This window comes from Lycorma delicatula, chromosome 1 (assembly GCF_047948215.1).
Source record: "Lycorma delicatula isolate Av1 chromosome 1, ASM4794821v1, whole genome shotgun sequence".
NCBI lineage: Eukaryota > Metazoa > Arthropoda > Insecta > Hemiptera > Fulgoridae > Lycorma > Lycorma delicatula.
The window spans coordinates 321,831,354-321,846,436 of record NC_134455.1 but is presented as its reverse complement, the minus strand read 5'-3'; the positions used below and the strand labels follow the sequence as shown (position 1 = coordinate 321,846,436).

General features: G+C 27.1%; 1 protein-coding gene across 1 annotated transcript in view; it reads right to left on the bottom strand.

The window, feature by feature from the left end:
• tefu (Serine/threonine-protein kinase tefu) overlaps positions 1-15,083 on the bottom strand; it is a 297,692-nt gene that overhangs the window by 113,382 nt on the left and 169,227 nt on the right. Inside the window, exons 32-35 of the mRNA XM_075382004.1 lie at positions 13,859-14,106; positions 11,736-11,901; positions 7,247-7,343; positions 2,642-2,758 (exon numbers count right to left, since the gene is read on the bottom strand). Of these exons, the coding sequence (XP_075238119.1) occupies positions 2,642-2,758; positions 7,247-7,343; positions 11,736-11,901; positions 13,859-14,106 (628 nt within the window). The remainder of the gene's footprint in view (positions 1-2,641; positions 2,759-7,246; positions 7,344-11,735; positions 11,902-13,858; positions 14,107-15,083) is intronic.

The following is a 15,083-nucleotide window of genomic DNA, read 5'->3' as shown; positions in this document are numbered from 1 at the left end:
TTTTTTAATATTAAATTTTATTGTGAGAAAATTATTATTCAATTTGATACTAATTTACAACACCATAATTAACAATAAAAAAAAACTAAAAAAAAACAATATTTAATCGAATTGAGCGTAAAGTGGACAAGAAAATTTAAAAAAATAGAATGTCATTTTGTTCAAAATTTTAAGGCTTAATATTTTAGCAAAAACATACATTTTGATAAAACTAATATTTACGGACTGAAAAATAAACATGGCCGCCATTTTGTAATTTGTAATTTGTGAAGGTAAGTCCTGATTTTTTATTAATTTTAAAACTTTATTACAAAGATGCTTACAAAATACTAGTGTGATTCCTCTATCTGAACTTAGATATACATTTTTATATAAAAATAACAAATTGGCAGACAGGGGGAGTACGAAGGAGAAATTGACATTTTTCCTAAGGATATTTTTTGTTTAGTTTTATAAGTAGAATCCTAAAAAGTATAGCCAGACCACCATTTTAGAAACGCTCTGTATATATATTTACATACAAAATACAGCAAAGAAATAACACAAAAATTAATAATAGTTTATACCTAAAATACAATTACATAAGTAAAATAACAGAAAAAATTATTAATGTATGTGATAAAAATAAATATAAAAGAGCATATAAACTAAATAATCACATAATAAAATATTCAAAAAATAAAAATTATAAAAATAATACAAAGGAATTAAGAGGAATATACAAAATTAAATACAACGAATGTAACAATATTTATACAGGTAAAATCAATAGATCATTTAAACATAGATTACCACAACAATATGCAACATTCAGAAATAAAAAGAGGTGTATCTCAAGTATCCAACCATCTGTTAGAACGCAAACAATTTAGAGATTTTGGAGATTTGTGATAATGATAAAAAAATGAATGTTTGAGAAATATTAAATTAATAAATACAAGGAAAATTATAAAATGATGAACCACCAGATCATATTCGAGGATGATGGTTTAATTAAAAACACAATAAAAATACAATCTAACAGTAGGTAAAAATGACAACTACAAGATACTACATGTTAAATATTAAATTATTTCAGTACTGGAGGGTAAAATTGCATGTACCCTTTTAATATCACTTAAAATTTCACAACAGAAAACATCATTTTGGAAAAAATAAAAATAATTAAAAGAATATATTTTAAAGCAATAAATATAGAATTTAATACCAACTGATATGGGACACTGCGAAAACCAGTTATTGGAAATTAATATGGTAAGTTTAATTTATCTAAATATTGTGTTTGGGTGGTTTATATTTCATATAATATTAAATTTTATTAACACAACTATCAAAATATTAATGAATTATTTGAATATTCAAAAAATTATACATATATATTGAATTTTTTTCAAGCTCTCTTAATTGAAATCTCACTGAAAAATTTTCAAACAATTTTGGTTTTTGACTGGAAGAAAATAGCATCTAAGGTCACCATTCTGTTTTCTTCAAAATCTAATATAACTGGTATCACTGATGCAGTTGAAACAAATCCTCTGATATTTTCAATAAAACTAGTACAACCATTCTGGACTTACAAAGGGACAACATATCAAACATTACTTTCTACCTTTAGAATTTTTTTATAAATAGAACATAATTTTTTCAATAAGATTTAAAGAGACAAAGTAAATTTGTAAATGTAGTTTTCTTTTAATCATAAAACAAAAAAAATAAAATCTTTGGTTTGACAAATTTGATCAATTGATAAACTACTAGTCTGGAGGAAAGGGGGTTAAAAAAAAGAAAACCTGATTAAGGGGCACAAAGGTCAGCTTTAGTAGGTTATTCTGAGGTTGCTGTGATGGGTGATGTATGTGTGTGCTGGAAATGATACAGTAATGTTAAAAATACAATTAATGTTGGGCGTATCAGATTAAGAGCAAATTGTGTAGATTGAGATTATCTGTAGTTGTTTCATACAGAATATACATAAGTAGATGTAGCACTTGATGGACTGAGACAGAATGGTACTCAAAAGGTTTAATCTTCTGAATACCATTCAATCAAGATCATCTCTTGGCAATCAAGATGATGGCCATTATCAGTTAAACTTATTGTTGACTTAGCTATAACTTTTCATCAATATAATAAGGAATTAAATTATTTATTAAGTAATAAAAGCAAAATAATCAAACTTATGATCAATAAAAAAGTAATTTTTTTTTTTTCAATAGAATGTTTGTATAAAAAATTAATTATTTAGAGAAGATATATTTAAAAAAGTTACAGTTAAAAAAAAGGCTTAATGGAAGCATCACCACTGATATAATATTCTGCACTTCCCATTTATGTTTTTAATGAGAATACTTTTAACAGTAAAACCATGGATTTAACAAGCAACAGCATTAGCATCATTCTAAGATATAAGTTGGTAATTCTTGATAATAGTTGATAAATTTTGCTGTTGGCGGAATTTCAATTTTTTGAGCCTCATCGTTTTGAAAATTCACCACACATAAGTAGTATAAGAAACAATTTTGTAATAGTTTCAGATTTTCCAAAAATAATCCAGTTAATTTAACTAAAACTCTAATAACTTAATAAAAATGATATATTTATTACAAACTATTATTTTTATTCAACATTTAGAAAATAATACCTGTATTTAGTGTAAAACCATAATTCTCCATAAAAAACCGATGTGAAGAAAGCTGAACAAAATTGAGCTGCCTTTGCTACATGAAGATAATTTAACTGATAGTTATAAGTAAAGTTCCTGTAAATAAACCAACAAAATTGCAGAATAAACATATATATAAATAATAACCGAATAAAATATATAATATTTTTATAAAACAAACTGATAAAGATTACTACATTCCTATGTAATAGTCTATATCTAAATATATATATATTTTACGGAAATTAATCTTTTTAAAATTCACATTAATCCTCTGTATATTACAATTGTTTAACTATAATTATATATGTAATACTTTTCTAATATTTCTAAATTTGTGTTGATAATAGAAATAAAATGTTAACTGTTTGTTAGATAGTCTGTCAAGTCATATTAAATAAACCTTATTTATAATTTTGTAATTTCTATAATGTTCCAGAAATCTGATTTTACAGGATCTCTGTTTTTCCTATATAAATAACATCAAAATCATTACATTTAATTTTATAAATTCTACACAGATCGTTTATTTTATTATGTAGTTATTAGGTTTGCACGCTGGTTTAATATTTCTTAATTATAAGTTTTAGTAATGTTTTCAATGATATTATTACTTTATGTATATTTTTTCACCCTTTTGTATGTTATTTATTATAAAGTAGTTATTTTGTTAACATGATTTGATAACTGTTTTTTATAAATATTATTAATTAAAGTAGTACCATATCCATTTTCAACTGCTACATGTTTTAAGGTGTTTATTTTATTATTTAACTTTTCTTTGTTATTATGTATGTATTTGCTCTATTAATCATATTTGTAAAAGTATTAATTTTATGAGTCCAAGGGTGATTTGATTTTTTACAAATTTTTATATCATTAGATGTAGGTTTTATATATATTGATGTTTCAGTTTGGGTTGTCCTTATTTATTTTGATCAAATATTCTCTTGTTTTTTCTTTGCATGAGCCACGGAAATCTGAAAACAATTATAATATTATTAACCTCAAAGTTAAATATTTTATGACACCTACACGGGTATAGAGAATGAATTTATTCAAATAGAGAATATTACTTTGTGTCATTTCTGATACTCACAATTTGTTGTTTTCAATACGTTCACAGGTGCACTAGTTTAAAAAAAAGAATGGCTAAAATGGAAATATAACACCTGAATTAAAAATAAATAAAATTTTATAATTCATCCTTCAGTTGTTTTTGTTTAAGAGGTGCCCGCCAGATAAAGCATAGTTCACTATGCTTCAAGTTTTTAAAAGCATGTTAAGTTAACTAGATTTCCATCTACATCAGCATTTCCCAACTGGGGTCAACATGGATCCCCCAGGTATTCAAAGAAGCTTTAAGAGGGTCCACAAGAAAAAAATTGTACATCAGGAGTCCATCATATGAGCTAAGGAGTTCATGATGAAATATTAAAAATAAAATAATTTAAGAAAAATTATTTTAAAATAAGTGTAATTGGAAACAATAAATTCAGTGTCTGAATTGACACAAAGTAATATTCACTATTTGAATAAATTCGTTCTCTATACTCATGTAGGTGTCATAAAATATATAAATATTTGAGGTTAATAATATTATTATTATTATTATTACTGTTTTCACATTACTCATGACCATGCAAAGTAAAATCAAAGGAATATTTGACTCAGTACCTGTTGTATGAATCATTAGAAAATATATCAAAACCACTGTGACTTTGTATGATAACATGTCTATGATAACATGAAGCCATGTAAGTTTCATAACCATTTGGAGACAAGCATAGCAAAAAGAAAAACAAATAAGCAGAGTATTCTGAAAACTATGAGACAATTTTCAAGGAAGAAACAAACTGGATCAGATTTTTAGCAAACAAGCAAGCAATATAGGTAACTGTTTATTAGAATCATATGAAATCAGTAATAATAGCAAAATCTGGAAAACTACATAGCACTGGTGCAACTGTCATCTTGTCTTTGATAATAGTTGTAATTTCAACAGTATTAAACAAAAATGTGTGTGAAATTACTGAAAAACTTCCTTTGAGCAGTTATACAATATCCAGAAGCAATAAAATGTCTGAAGATATAGGGAGCTCTTTAAAATACAATAATTCCTATTCAGAGTTCTTTAATGTAGGACAATTACTATTCTGAGTCCCCTGACTGCATTTAAATATTTTTATTGAACGACAAAATTTTCTTATTGATGTAACACCTGGTGAGAACTTAATCATTAGACAAACTTAAATGCCTCTTATTTCTACAAATGAAAAATATATTTAAACAAATTAAAACTGTCAGAAATTGATTGGTCACCCATTATTTTTATTAATTAAATACAGTATAATGATGTTTAGTCCTTCATTTCCACATGTTTTCTTTTTTTTAGTTAGATTTATTGTAATTTTTTTATTTCAACTTATTTATTTTTTGGCAGTCGTGTTTTTTAATTTTTATAATTGTTTTTATTATTTAATACTTATTAGTGATCTTCGAGAAAAATTCATGATTTGAAAACTTATGGATATAATGTATTTAATGTACTAACCCAAATAAGAAAACTGTAAACATTTCAATTTATTTATTTAATTGGCGTATAACAATCTAAACTTTCTCAAGATTTCTCAAGTGACTGAGTTCCTCAAGACTTTTTATCGTACTGATCATACAGCAATTTTCTGGGTTCCAAACAACTAATGGCTAAACTTTCCAACTGTCTCACACAACTCAGTGCTACATAGGCAAAGATGTGAGTGCTCAGATCTACGACAGCTCTATCTAGGATAGTCCCTTGGAGTTTATGCACTGTCACAGCCCAGCACAATATTAATGGCAGTATACGCCTTCCACATTGTCCTGTGCCCCTAAAGCATAAAATTCGACAATAGTGGGCTAGACTCTCAATCTGATGCAGACAGCATTACCTACAATCATATTCTCAAACTTTACAAAGACCATTTATGGGAGCTCACCAGACTGAAGCTGGTCCAGGCACAGCACAAGCCACTCTATTTTCTGAGTATATCAGTTAATTCTTGTACTGGTTTGGTTCCATCGTGATTTTGTATTATACTAGCAAATACCCCATTTGAATTTTGAGAAACAGAAGATTGGTTGCAAAGATATAACAAGATTTATTTACAAGATCCGTTAGATCAAGAGTATATCTAAAGCATGCAAAAGTTAGCCTTCAACCTACTAATAAATATCCTGCTTAAATTTTGAAAATCATTCGATTGTTTGTAGAGATATTATAAGATCACCCTATTGCACATCCCAAAACAGCAACCCATTTGTTAGCAGTTATTGGTGATGATTGGTCTAACCTTGCACGAGGTGCTCGCATCACCTCACTGCTCTCGCCTCACACGCAGTCCCCACAGGAAGTCCATTATTATTAAACAATAACAGTTAAACGTTTAAAACAGTTCAATAATGGTGTTTCACAAATTCCTCACTCAAAGGAACCCTCTTTATCATAGCAAAACTGTCTCAGAAAAAAGAAGCTTAACTTTAACTATCTATTAATAAAAAGATCTATATGAATATTCTGTTGTAATTTTTTTTTTAAATTATGCAAAATAATAGTAAAATATAATGAAATAATTTACAATTTTAGCTTATTGAGGCCAATTTCTTACTTCGTACCATTAATTCCTGTTGTTAAGTGTTAGGATACAGAATCATATACCATAAAATACAGCATAATTATTCATGAGAGAAAAGAATTCATATGTCAATATGTAATGCCCAGGTAAACCAACAGATACAAAATGAGCTAATGGATTAATTTGTTTCAATTTAGTTGAAATGCAAAGATATAATAAAAAAGATCTTCTTTACAAATTCCTAACTAAACATTACATTTTGATATTGGACTGAGATTGCAATAAAAAAAAAATCACTTTTCTAGATTTAGAAATCTGAAACAGGAATCTCCTGTTATAACACTGCTTACATCAGAACAGACTATGTATTTTTAATAAATAAAGAACTAAAAGAAAATCCAGACTACTTCTAAATTTCATTGAGGAATCATGTAACTATGCATTATTTCAATAACAAGCATAATCATTACATAAAAAATATTTCTGGTCATGACATACTCTTTTATTATGTCTGAATAACAAATTATTGAATTTTCTTAATAGATTATATCTAAATCATTCTTATATAATAACTTTTTCAAACAAAAAACTGTTTCCTTATTGAAAAATATATATTTTAGTAAGATTTAAAGAGTTCTTTTTATATTAAATTTAATTCATCACAAAGAAATTCAATTCTAGACTAATTAAAAAGTGATTCTTTCATTTTAGGAAATATTATTATTTTTAAAGTACTTTATGAAAAGTCAACAAAACAGAAATTACTACGTAAAAAATGATGCAGTAAAATACAACATGATCTTTGTTTAAGATCCTATTATAGATTAAGTAGATAAATTTACATTTATTTTCCAGTTGCTACTTAATACTTATTTATCAATTTTTCAATATGCATTTTGTTCTGAAAACATTTTTTTCAATTTTAAAAAATAAATAAATTTTTTTACAACTACCAGTTTACTAAATATACCCATTAGAATTGTGTGATGTATAATGATGGATAGCAGTTGCCATGTTTAATACAGTACGTACTGAAGCTCTGTTACCATAAATATTACTCACTGCATCTGAAATCAAATTTTATAATTTATTATTTTGGTTTATTTGAAAATATTTTTTCAGAATTTTGATACTAGTTATTTACATTCATTTCTTTACAACAGCTCTCTAATAGACAGCATAAACCTTTATGCGATGAGATTAAATAAGTTTTTTGTAACCATTAACATATGAGTATAAACTACTAAGAGAGTAGCATCATATAACTGACATTTTAGGACAGTGATAATAATTACTCAAAACCAAATTATAACCAGAAAAACTTGACACAATCTTTCCAGGCAAGTAACTAATCATGTGTACTCTGACATCAAACGACAGATTGATAAACAAATTTAACATTTTTTTATTTTCTAACACATTTGCTGCAACATACTTGTTTACAAATATCTTTGTGCAAATATGTTTATTTTAAGACAACCATGAAATAGATGAGCAGACTTATCTTTTAACATTCATTGAGGCAGAAAATACAAAACTATAGTAAACACATAATATATAAAGGGTTATATACTATGGGTTCAACTTCATCTGATAAAAATCTGTTGATAATTTAAAATAATATAAACAATTTTAATTTATTTTCAATTGGTTTTTTTTTAATTTTTATGTATCTACACACATATAAATAATAGACTAATATATTTGTGCATAAAGTAAAACCTTTCTAAAGCGAATTCTCAATAAAGAGGAAAACTAACAATGGAAAAATTGTTATAAAGCAGAAATAAGAAAAAAATCTTACCACAGAATTGAAATGCTTTGAATGAAGGAAATGTATGTGTCAATGAGAGATAATTTTAACTAAACATATTTAACAACACAATATTAAATTTTTACTAGTGATACAAAATTCTAAAACAATTTGAAAATGAATGTAAAACAAATTATTTGTGGCCTTTAATCTGGTACTGGAATGGTGAAAGAAAATACTATGGTGGAATTCTTTAAAAACAGGTAATCAATCAAAATTACACTGATAATTGTTAAAATCTTATAATCTGAAAATGTTAATCTTGTATTTAGGTGTTAGTGATATATGTAGTTTGATATATGTAGTCAGTTGTTCTACTGTTTTAGCCACTTAATGTAATTATAATAAATACTGTGCACAGTAGTATTATACTCTATCACTCTGTATTTTTTGCCCAATTAAATATTTTTATCTTTATTTCTTGCAAATTGCAAAAGTTGATGGAAATTTTTAGTGATTCATCAAATGCAATTTTTTTTACAATTTTATTTTTTTTAAATAATATTTTTATTTGAATTTTGTTAATTTAATCTTATTAGCCTATTAAAATTATTTTTGTTTTTTGTTTTCAATAAAATGTCTCGAAATAAACAAAAAAGATTAATTGCAATTAACTGAAAAAGCAAGTTTGGAGAACTATAATAAATACAAATTTTTTATTAAACAGTTTTAAAATAACATACAGTAAATGCACCAAAATAAATATAAAAATCCAATAATCTATGAATGGCTGACTAATAAGACATGACAAAGTACTGAAAAATTTTCAATAACGCAATTAACTGCATCATTTGGAAGTGGTTTGTAGGTACATTAGCAAAAGAGATGGCCATTTTATAGTTGATTATACAAGCTCAGACTTGTAAGTAATGGGAATGTTGGGAAAAATGAATTCAAAACATCAAATTGCTAGCTTGAATGCTTAATAACACAATACTACACATTGACTGAAGTCAAATTTGTGTGAGACCAGTGATGTTGATGCACTAAGAGTAGCTAAATGGAGCTTATTAAAGAAATGATTTGAAAAATGTATATAATTATGAAATTGGATTAAACTTCTAAATTACTACTATCAAAAGTTTTGATGAAATGTGGATTACAAATGTATTGGATAGTTCAAAGTCTATTCTGTTTACTACATTTGATGAAATTGCAGTTATTCTTTTTTAATAGCAGATTTCTACTAATAAACTTATTAAACTGCAGTAAATCTAACTTTCTTACTACCTCACATGTAAACAAACTACCTCGTCTTAAATTGAAAAACTGCTAAGGAGAGTTTTGTTTATGCTCTGTTGGTTTCCATTTTACTCTATATATTTTACTATATTCTTTGATTTTTGTAAACATGTAAGTTTTCAACATAAAAATGCTCTATGTAAGAAATATCCAAGAAGAATTGCTACAATGAATCTATTTTGCTGCATCATTTGTGTTATTATTTATTATAAAATATAAGTAAAAATTAACTACTTAATCATATAAAGCACTGATAGTACAGTTTGTAGATGTACATTACCTAAATAAACCCTCCCCTTCTCTATAAACCATACCAGTGTAACTCTTAATGAATAAATTTATCAACATGTGATTCTGATATTAACTAAAACTTTGGCAACTTTTAATGAGCGATTTATTTGTAAAAATTTAGGGGTTAATATAACTTTTACCAAACTGTTTGCGCATTTTAAAAACACCTTTCTTTGTTAACAGCCCTTGTATGAGGGTAAATCAAATTTAAACGGTAATTTTGCTATTCTATGCAGCAAACAGTTCAGAGTTGGATGGCAAAGTAGAGGGGTTAATGTTCGGCGTGTTAGAGAGAGAACCAGCTTGGTTAGCTCCTCTGCTCTGTTCTATCATCAGTATAGCCATGAGTGAGTAAGAGGTTCCATTGTCTATTACACAATGTATAATCATAAAGTTTTTAACTAATGAAAGTGTTAAACTCACGGAAATCGTTTAAAGGTACAGTTTGGAGACACTACACTGTCCCAGAAGTGAGTGTATACATGAGCCAGACAATTTAAGGGCAGGTGAGAAAGTGCAGAAAACAAAAGTCATGATCGATGCCCAAGGTCAAGTCTCACAGCTGACAACATCCATGCTGTTCAAGAGTTTATCAAAGCTGATTACCGGTTCACTGTTGAAGAAATCAGATCAGAAGTAGGTATCAGATATGGGAGTGCTCAATCCATCATCACTGATTATCTTGGCATTAGAAAAATTACTGCTCAATGAGTTCTGAGGTTGTTGACCGAAAATCAAAAACAGGTCAGGTTGGAGATCTGAGAAACTTCTAAATCGATTTCAGCAAAAAGGGGAAGATTTTTTGTGGTGCATCATCATATATGATGAGATATGGGTTGATTATTGCACTGCAGAGTCAAAAATGGCAAGTAAGGAATGACAAAGGAAGGAGGAGGGCTGCCCAGTGAAGGCCAAACCCGTCTGTCAGCCGGAAAAGTTCTTGCAATGACTTTTTTTTGACTCAAGGGGAGTTTTATTCATTGATGTTCTTTACAAACAATGAACGGTGAATGGAACTTACTATTGCCAGCTGCTACAGTAAACAAATGCTGCCTCTGAAACAAAAGATGTGGTATGACAACGCTAGGCTGCAAACCATGATTCTGACAAAGGATAAATTGGAAAAAATGCACTGGGAAGTCCTCAACCACCCTCCCTACAGTCCATATTTATCCCCCAGTGACTATATTTTGTTTGTGCCCTTGAAAGAATCGCTTGGAGGGGGACAATTCGAAAACAATGAAGACGTAGAGGAGTGTGCACAATTGGATGATGACTCATCCTCAAACTTTTTATGAACAAGGAAAATTCAAACTTCCAAATCGTTGCCAAAAGTGTGTAGATCATGCAGGAGACTGTACAGAGAAATGATGAAGGTATGAATTGTGTATATTATTAATCAATAAATTTATTTAAAAAATTACTGTTTATATTTATTTACCTTGTAATAATATACAAGAAACAACAATATTTTCATGACTTACAAATTCGAGTAAAAGGTTAGGTGATAAGTCAACTTTTCTTTAGGTACTTTTCATTTTACAGAAATCTTTTTCTGAATTTTCATTTTACTGCTGATAAAAAAAAGGTACCTAAACAAAGGCGATTCTACTCTTCAAAATAAACAAATAAAGGTATAAATGTTATGATTATACCCCTTCCTTTTTTCCTGTTTAGCCTTCGGAAATTACCATCAAGTATTATTTCAAAGAATGTTATATATGAGTGTAAGTGAAGTGTAGTCTTGTACAGTCACAGGTCGACCATTTCTTAGATGTATGGTTAATTGAAACCCAATCATCAAAGAACACCAGTATCCATGATCTAGTATTCAAATCCGTATAAAAATAACTGCCTTTACTAGGACTTGAACGCTGGAACTCCCAAATCACAGATTCCTGATTGCTGAACCTCCCAAATCACACAACTTCCAAATCAGCTGATTTGCAAAGATGCGTTCACCACTAGAACCACTAGAACTGGTGGGTTATGATTACACCCAAAAATACACATTATGCTTTTCATATAAATACTGAAAAGATTTTCTTTAAATACATTTCACCAAATTTAGAAAGTGAATAATTTATTTATCATGGTTTTTCAAATACATTACCTTGCTCAGTGTCAGAAAGTGTTAATTTACAATCAAAATGCAACTGTAAAAACTTAGAGACATTTTCTAAAACAGAGACAATGCAAGAATGTTGATCTTCATTAGTAGTTCTTGACAGAAATATAAGATGTATAATGTAAAGTATTATATCTTCTGAAAATGATACCTGAAACAGTATATCAAAATAAAAAAATTATTGTTAAGAAGTAGAAATAAATATAAAGTATGAGGTTTGATAAAAAAATACAGAATTTTAAAAGTTTCAGTACTAGTACAAATTCAATCATCACAATTTAATTGTGATTTTTACTGATTGTACCAAAGCTGTTATCTAATTTTTTAGAAATTTTGGTAAATGACAGCAGAAAAACACAATTTTTTCCAAGCAGTAACATGCCATACAGAAAGAAAAAAAGAAATGACCTAAGCAATCACGTTGGAGATTGTAAAGGCTCCACAAAAAAATTTAATATAAATAAAAAAAGATCAATAAGGTATAAAACATTTATCCATCAACAATAAAAATAAATTCACAAAAAGTATCAATAAAACATAAAATCTTTACAATATGTAAGAAATTATATAATTTACATAAGTGAGAGTAATCTAAATGGAAGTGTAAATTTAAAAAACCATGTTAATCTAATATGCTCAAAGTGTAATTAACATAGAACAGTAGTTTGTCAAAAATTCAGTATCTTTTATGTCTTGACAGTCTTGAAATTTATTGTCAAAATATTCGACTACTTGTCTTCAATCAACATTTCATAAAACATGTAAAATCAGAATGGATCACACACTCAGTGAAGGCTATTGATTGTTTGAATAATTAACGGCAGTTAATTATTTATTAACAAGCACTTACTTAGCACTTTACACTTCTGGTGTTACAGATATTGGATTATCTTCTAAATTTATTTCTGTTGTATGAATAAAATTTTTTTTAAATTTACTTTAACCTTAAAAACTCCATAATTTTCAGATTACTAATAAACTTAATTATAAATCATTCAGTTATGATTTTTTATGTTGTAAAAAAATTTTATTCAAACAAAAGTTATAACCAATATAATTAATTATGCTTTATAATATTTTTTAGTTTTTCATTTTCATTAAATGGAAAATCACAAATTTCTGATTTAAATTGTGTATTTAAAATTTTTGTACATATTAAAATCCTTGAGATTATATTTTTATAAATTTCATTGCACTCTTTATTTTGATATACTAATGATATGACATTCTCCAAACAATATTTTATTATCAATAAAAAGGTGATTCAGTCTCAATAAAATTATATAATCTTGTTCACTCCTACCACCTTTATGAATTCTGCTTCGACACTAAAACAATTTTTTATGTTATAATTTTTTATTCACAGACTGTTATTTACAAAATAATAAAGCACATTATTTTCCAACAACCTAGCATATATTACAACTATTTTAATTTCACAATGTTAATCCAAAGTTCCAAGAATTTTGTAAAAAAAAAACTCTTAAATAATTTTAATCTTTATTTTCTTTTAAGTAATCTCCTAAGGTTTGTATACAACAATTCCAGGAAATTTACCATGATCTGAAGCACCTATAATAATGGGCTGATGTTAGAATGTTCTACTCGTAATCTTCAGTAGTCAAAATTCTGCTCTTTTAACCCAGTTTTACATAGGGGTAAAAATGGTTGCAGTCAAGATAACCTTTTTTCAATCTTTTTTCTAATACAGCACTGTACTGCTTTAGTTTTTCAGATTATAATAACTCTATGGTTGTTTACCTCAAAGATTAATAAAAAAAAGCAGAATCCTATAGTGGAACAGACAGGGGGAAAGCATTATATCGTTGACTTCTAGGAATTTCTAGTAACAAACAGAAAAACAAATAAATGACAGAGAAAAAAATCCTAAATCTGGGAATAGATATACTCAGAAAGAAATCACTTTACTAACTGCTCAGAAAATTATACATCATATAGTACCTGCTGAAAAAGTCCATACTTCAGTTTGTATAGCTTTTCAAATTCTTAAGTTCTACTGTATTTACAAACTATTCAGACTTTCACCTTATATTATTTTATAACTAAATAAAACAGTATCAAAAAAACACACACAAATATATAATTACCTTGGCTAAGCAAATAGGGATTAATTTATAAATATATGTTTCTTTTGGGAATTGTTCTAGTAAAGTCTGTGCTAAGTTTGTAATCCACTGCTTATGTGACATTTGTTCATTAGGGCATAAGTTTGTAAATGCATTGGCAAGTGCTTCTAGATTCATCTGTTCACCACTGGGAATCACATCATCTTCTAATTTATTTGCCAGTTTCATAAACGGTATAAGTAATTTCTTTTTTATATCTTTCAAGTTTGCTGAAATAATAAAAATGCATTTATTTGAGTAAAAAAAAACAAAAACAAAGTAATCAGAAGTTTTTAAAGTAAATGAAATGATTTAAAAAAAGAATAATTGATAGGAAAAGTACAAGATCAAATGATATTGAACAATTTAGTAAAAAATTCACTAATTATTAACATTAGAATAAAATCAACCATAAGAAACAATGATTTTAAAAAAGCAGTATAATTACAACAGATAAAATTAACTTATCAAAAAAATGTTATATTACTAAACATATTAACATACATACATATTTATCTCTCAAATAAAGATATATTTAAAAAATTAATTTTAAATTGTATAATGAATCAAAATTATGGTTCAAGAAAGCTTTATATAAGCTCACAGACTGTAATTTTAAGTACAGGAAAATATAATTACTTTCAGCATATATTTAATTTATAGCTGTCCCAAGCAAAATCTCCACACATTTATTTGTTTTTATGTTCTACAGAATTTAATTCAGTTTAAAAACATATTGATTCTGTATCTGATAAAGTAATAAATCAATTGAAATAAAATAAAATTTTTCATATTAACTTGTCTTTTTCGTATACAGATGTTTGTTTGCAACAAATAAGAAAGTTTGTTATAACTTTGCCAGTAAGAGTCCACAGAACTGGATGGCACGACGAAGTCAACAAACTATATTTATGATTCTAAACATGACCTAACCTAAAAGTGAAATGAAAATGGGAAAAAAATAAAAAATAAGCTTGTAAACATTATATTTCAGTTCAATTAGATTTAATATAATAGATAAAGAATACTTTCAAAAAAATACCTCAAATTTTGTTAGACAACGTTTTTTTCTTCCATTTGATGAACCGCGGGACTCAAGTATGTCACTTTTTCCTAAAAAAGGTGGGTTTATGAATCGCGCTGCTAGTAGCAGTACTTGATAGTACTAGATAGCATACAAAAAACTTTATAATTTACTTGAATAATA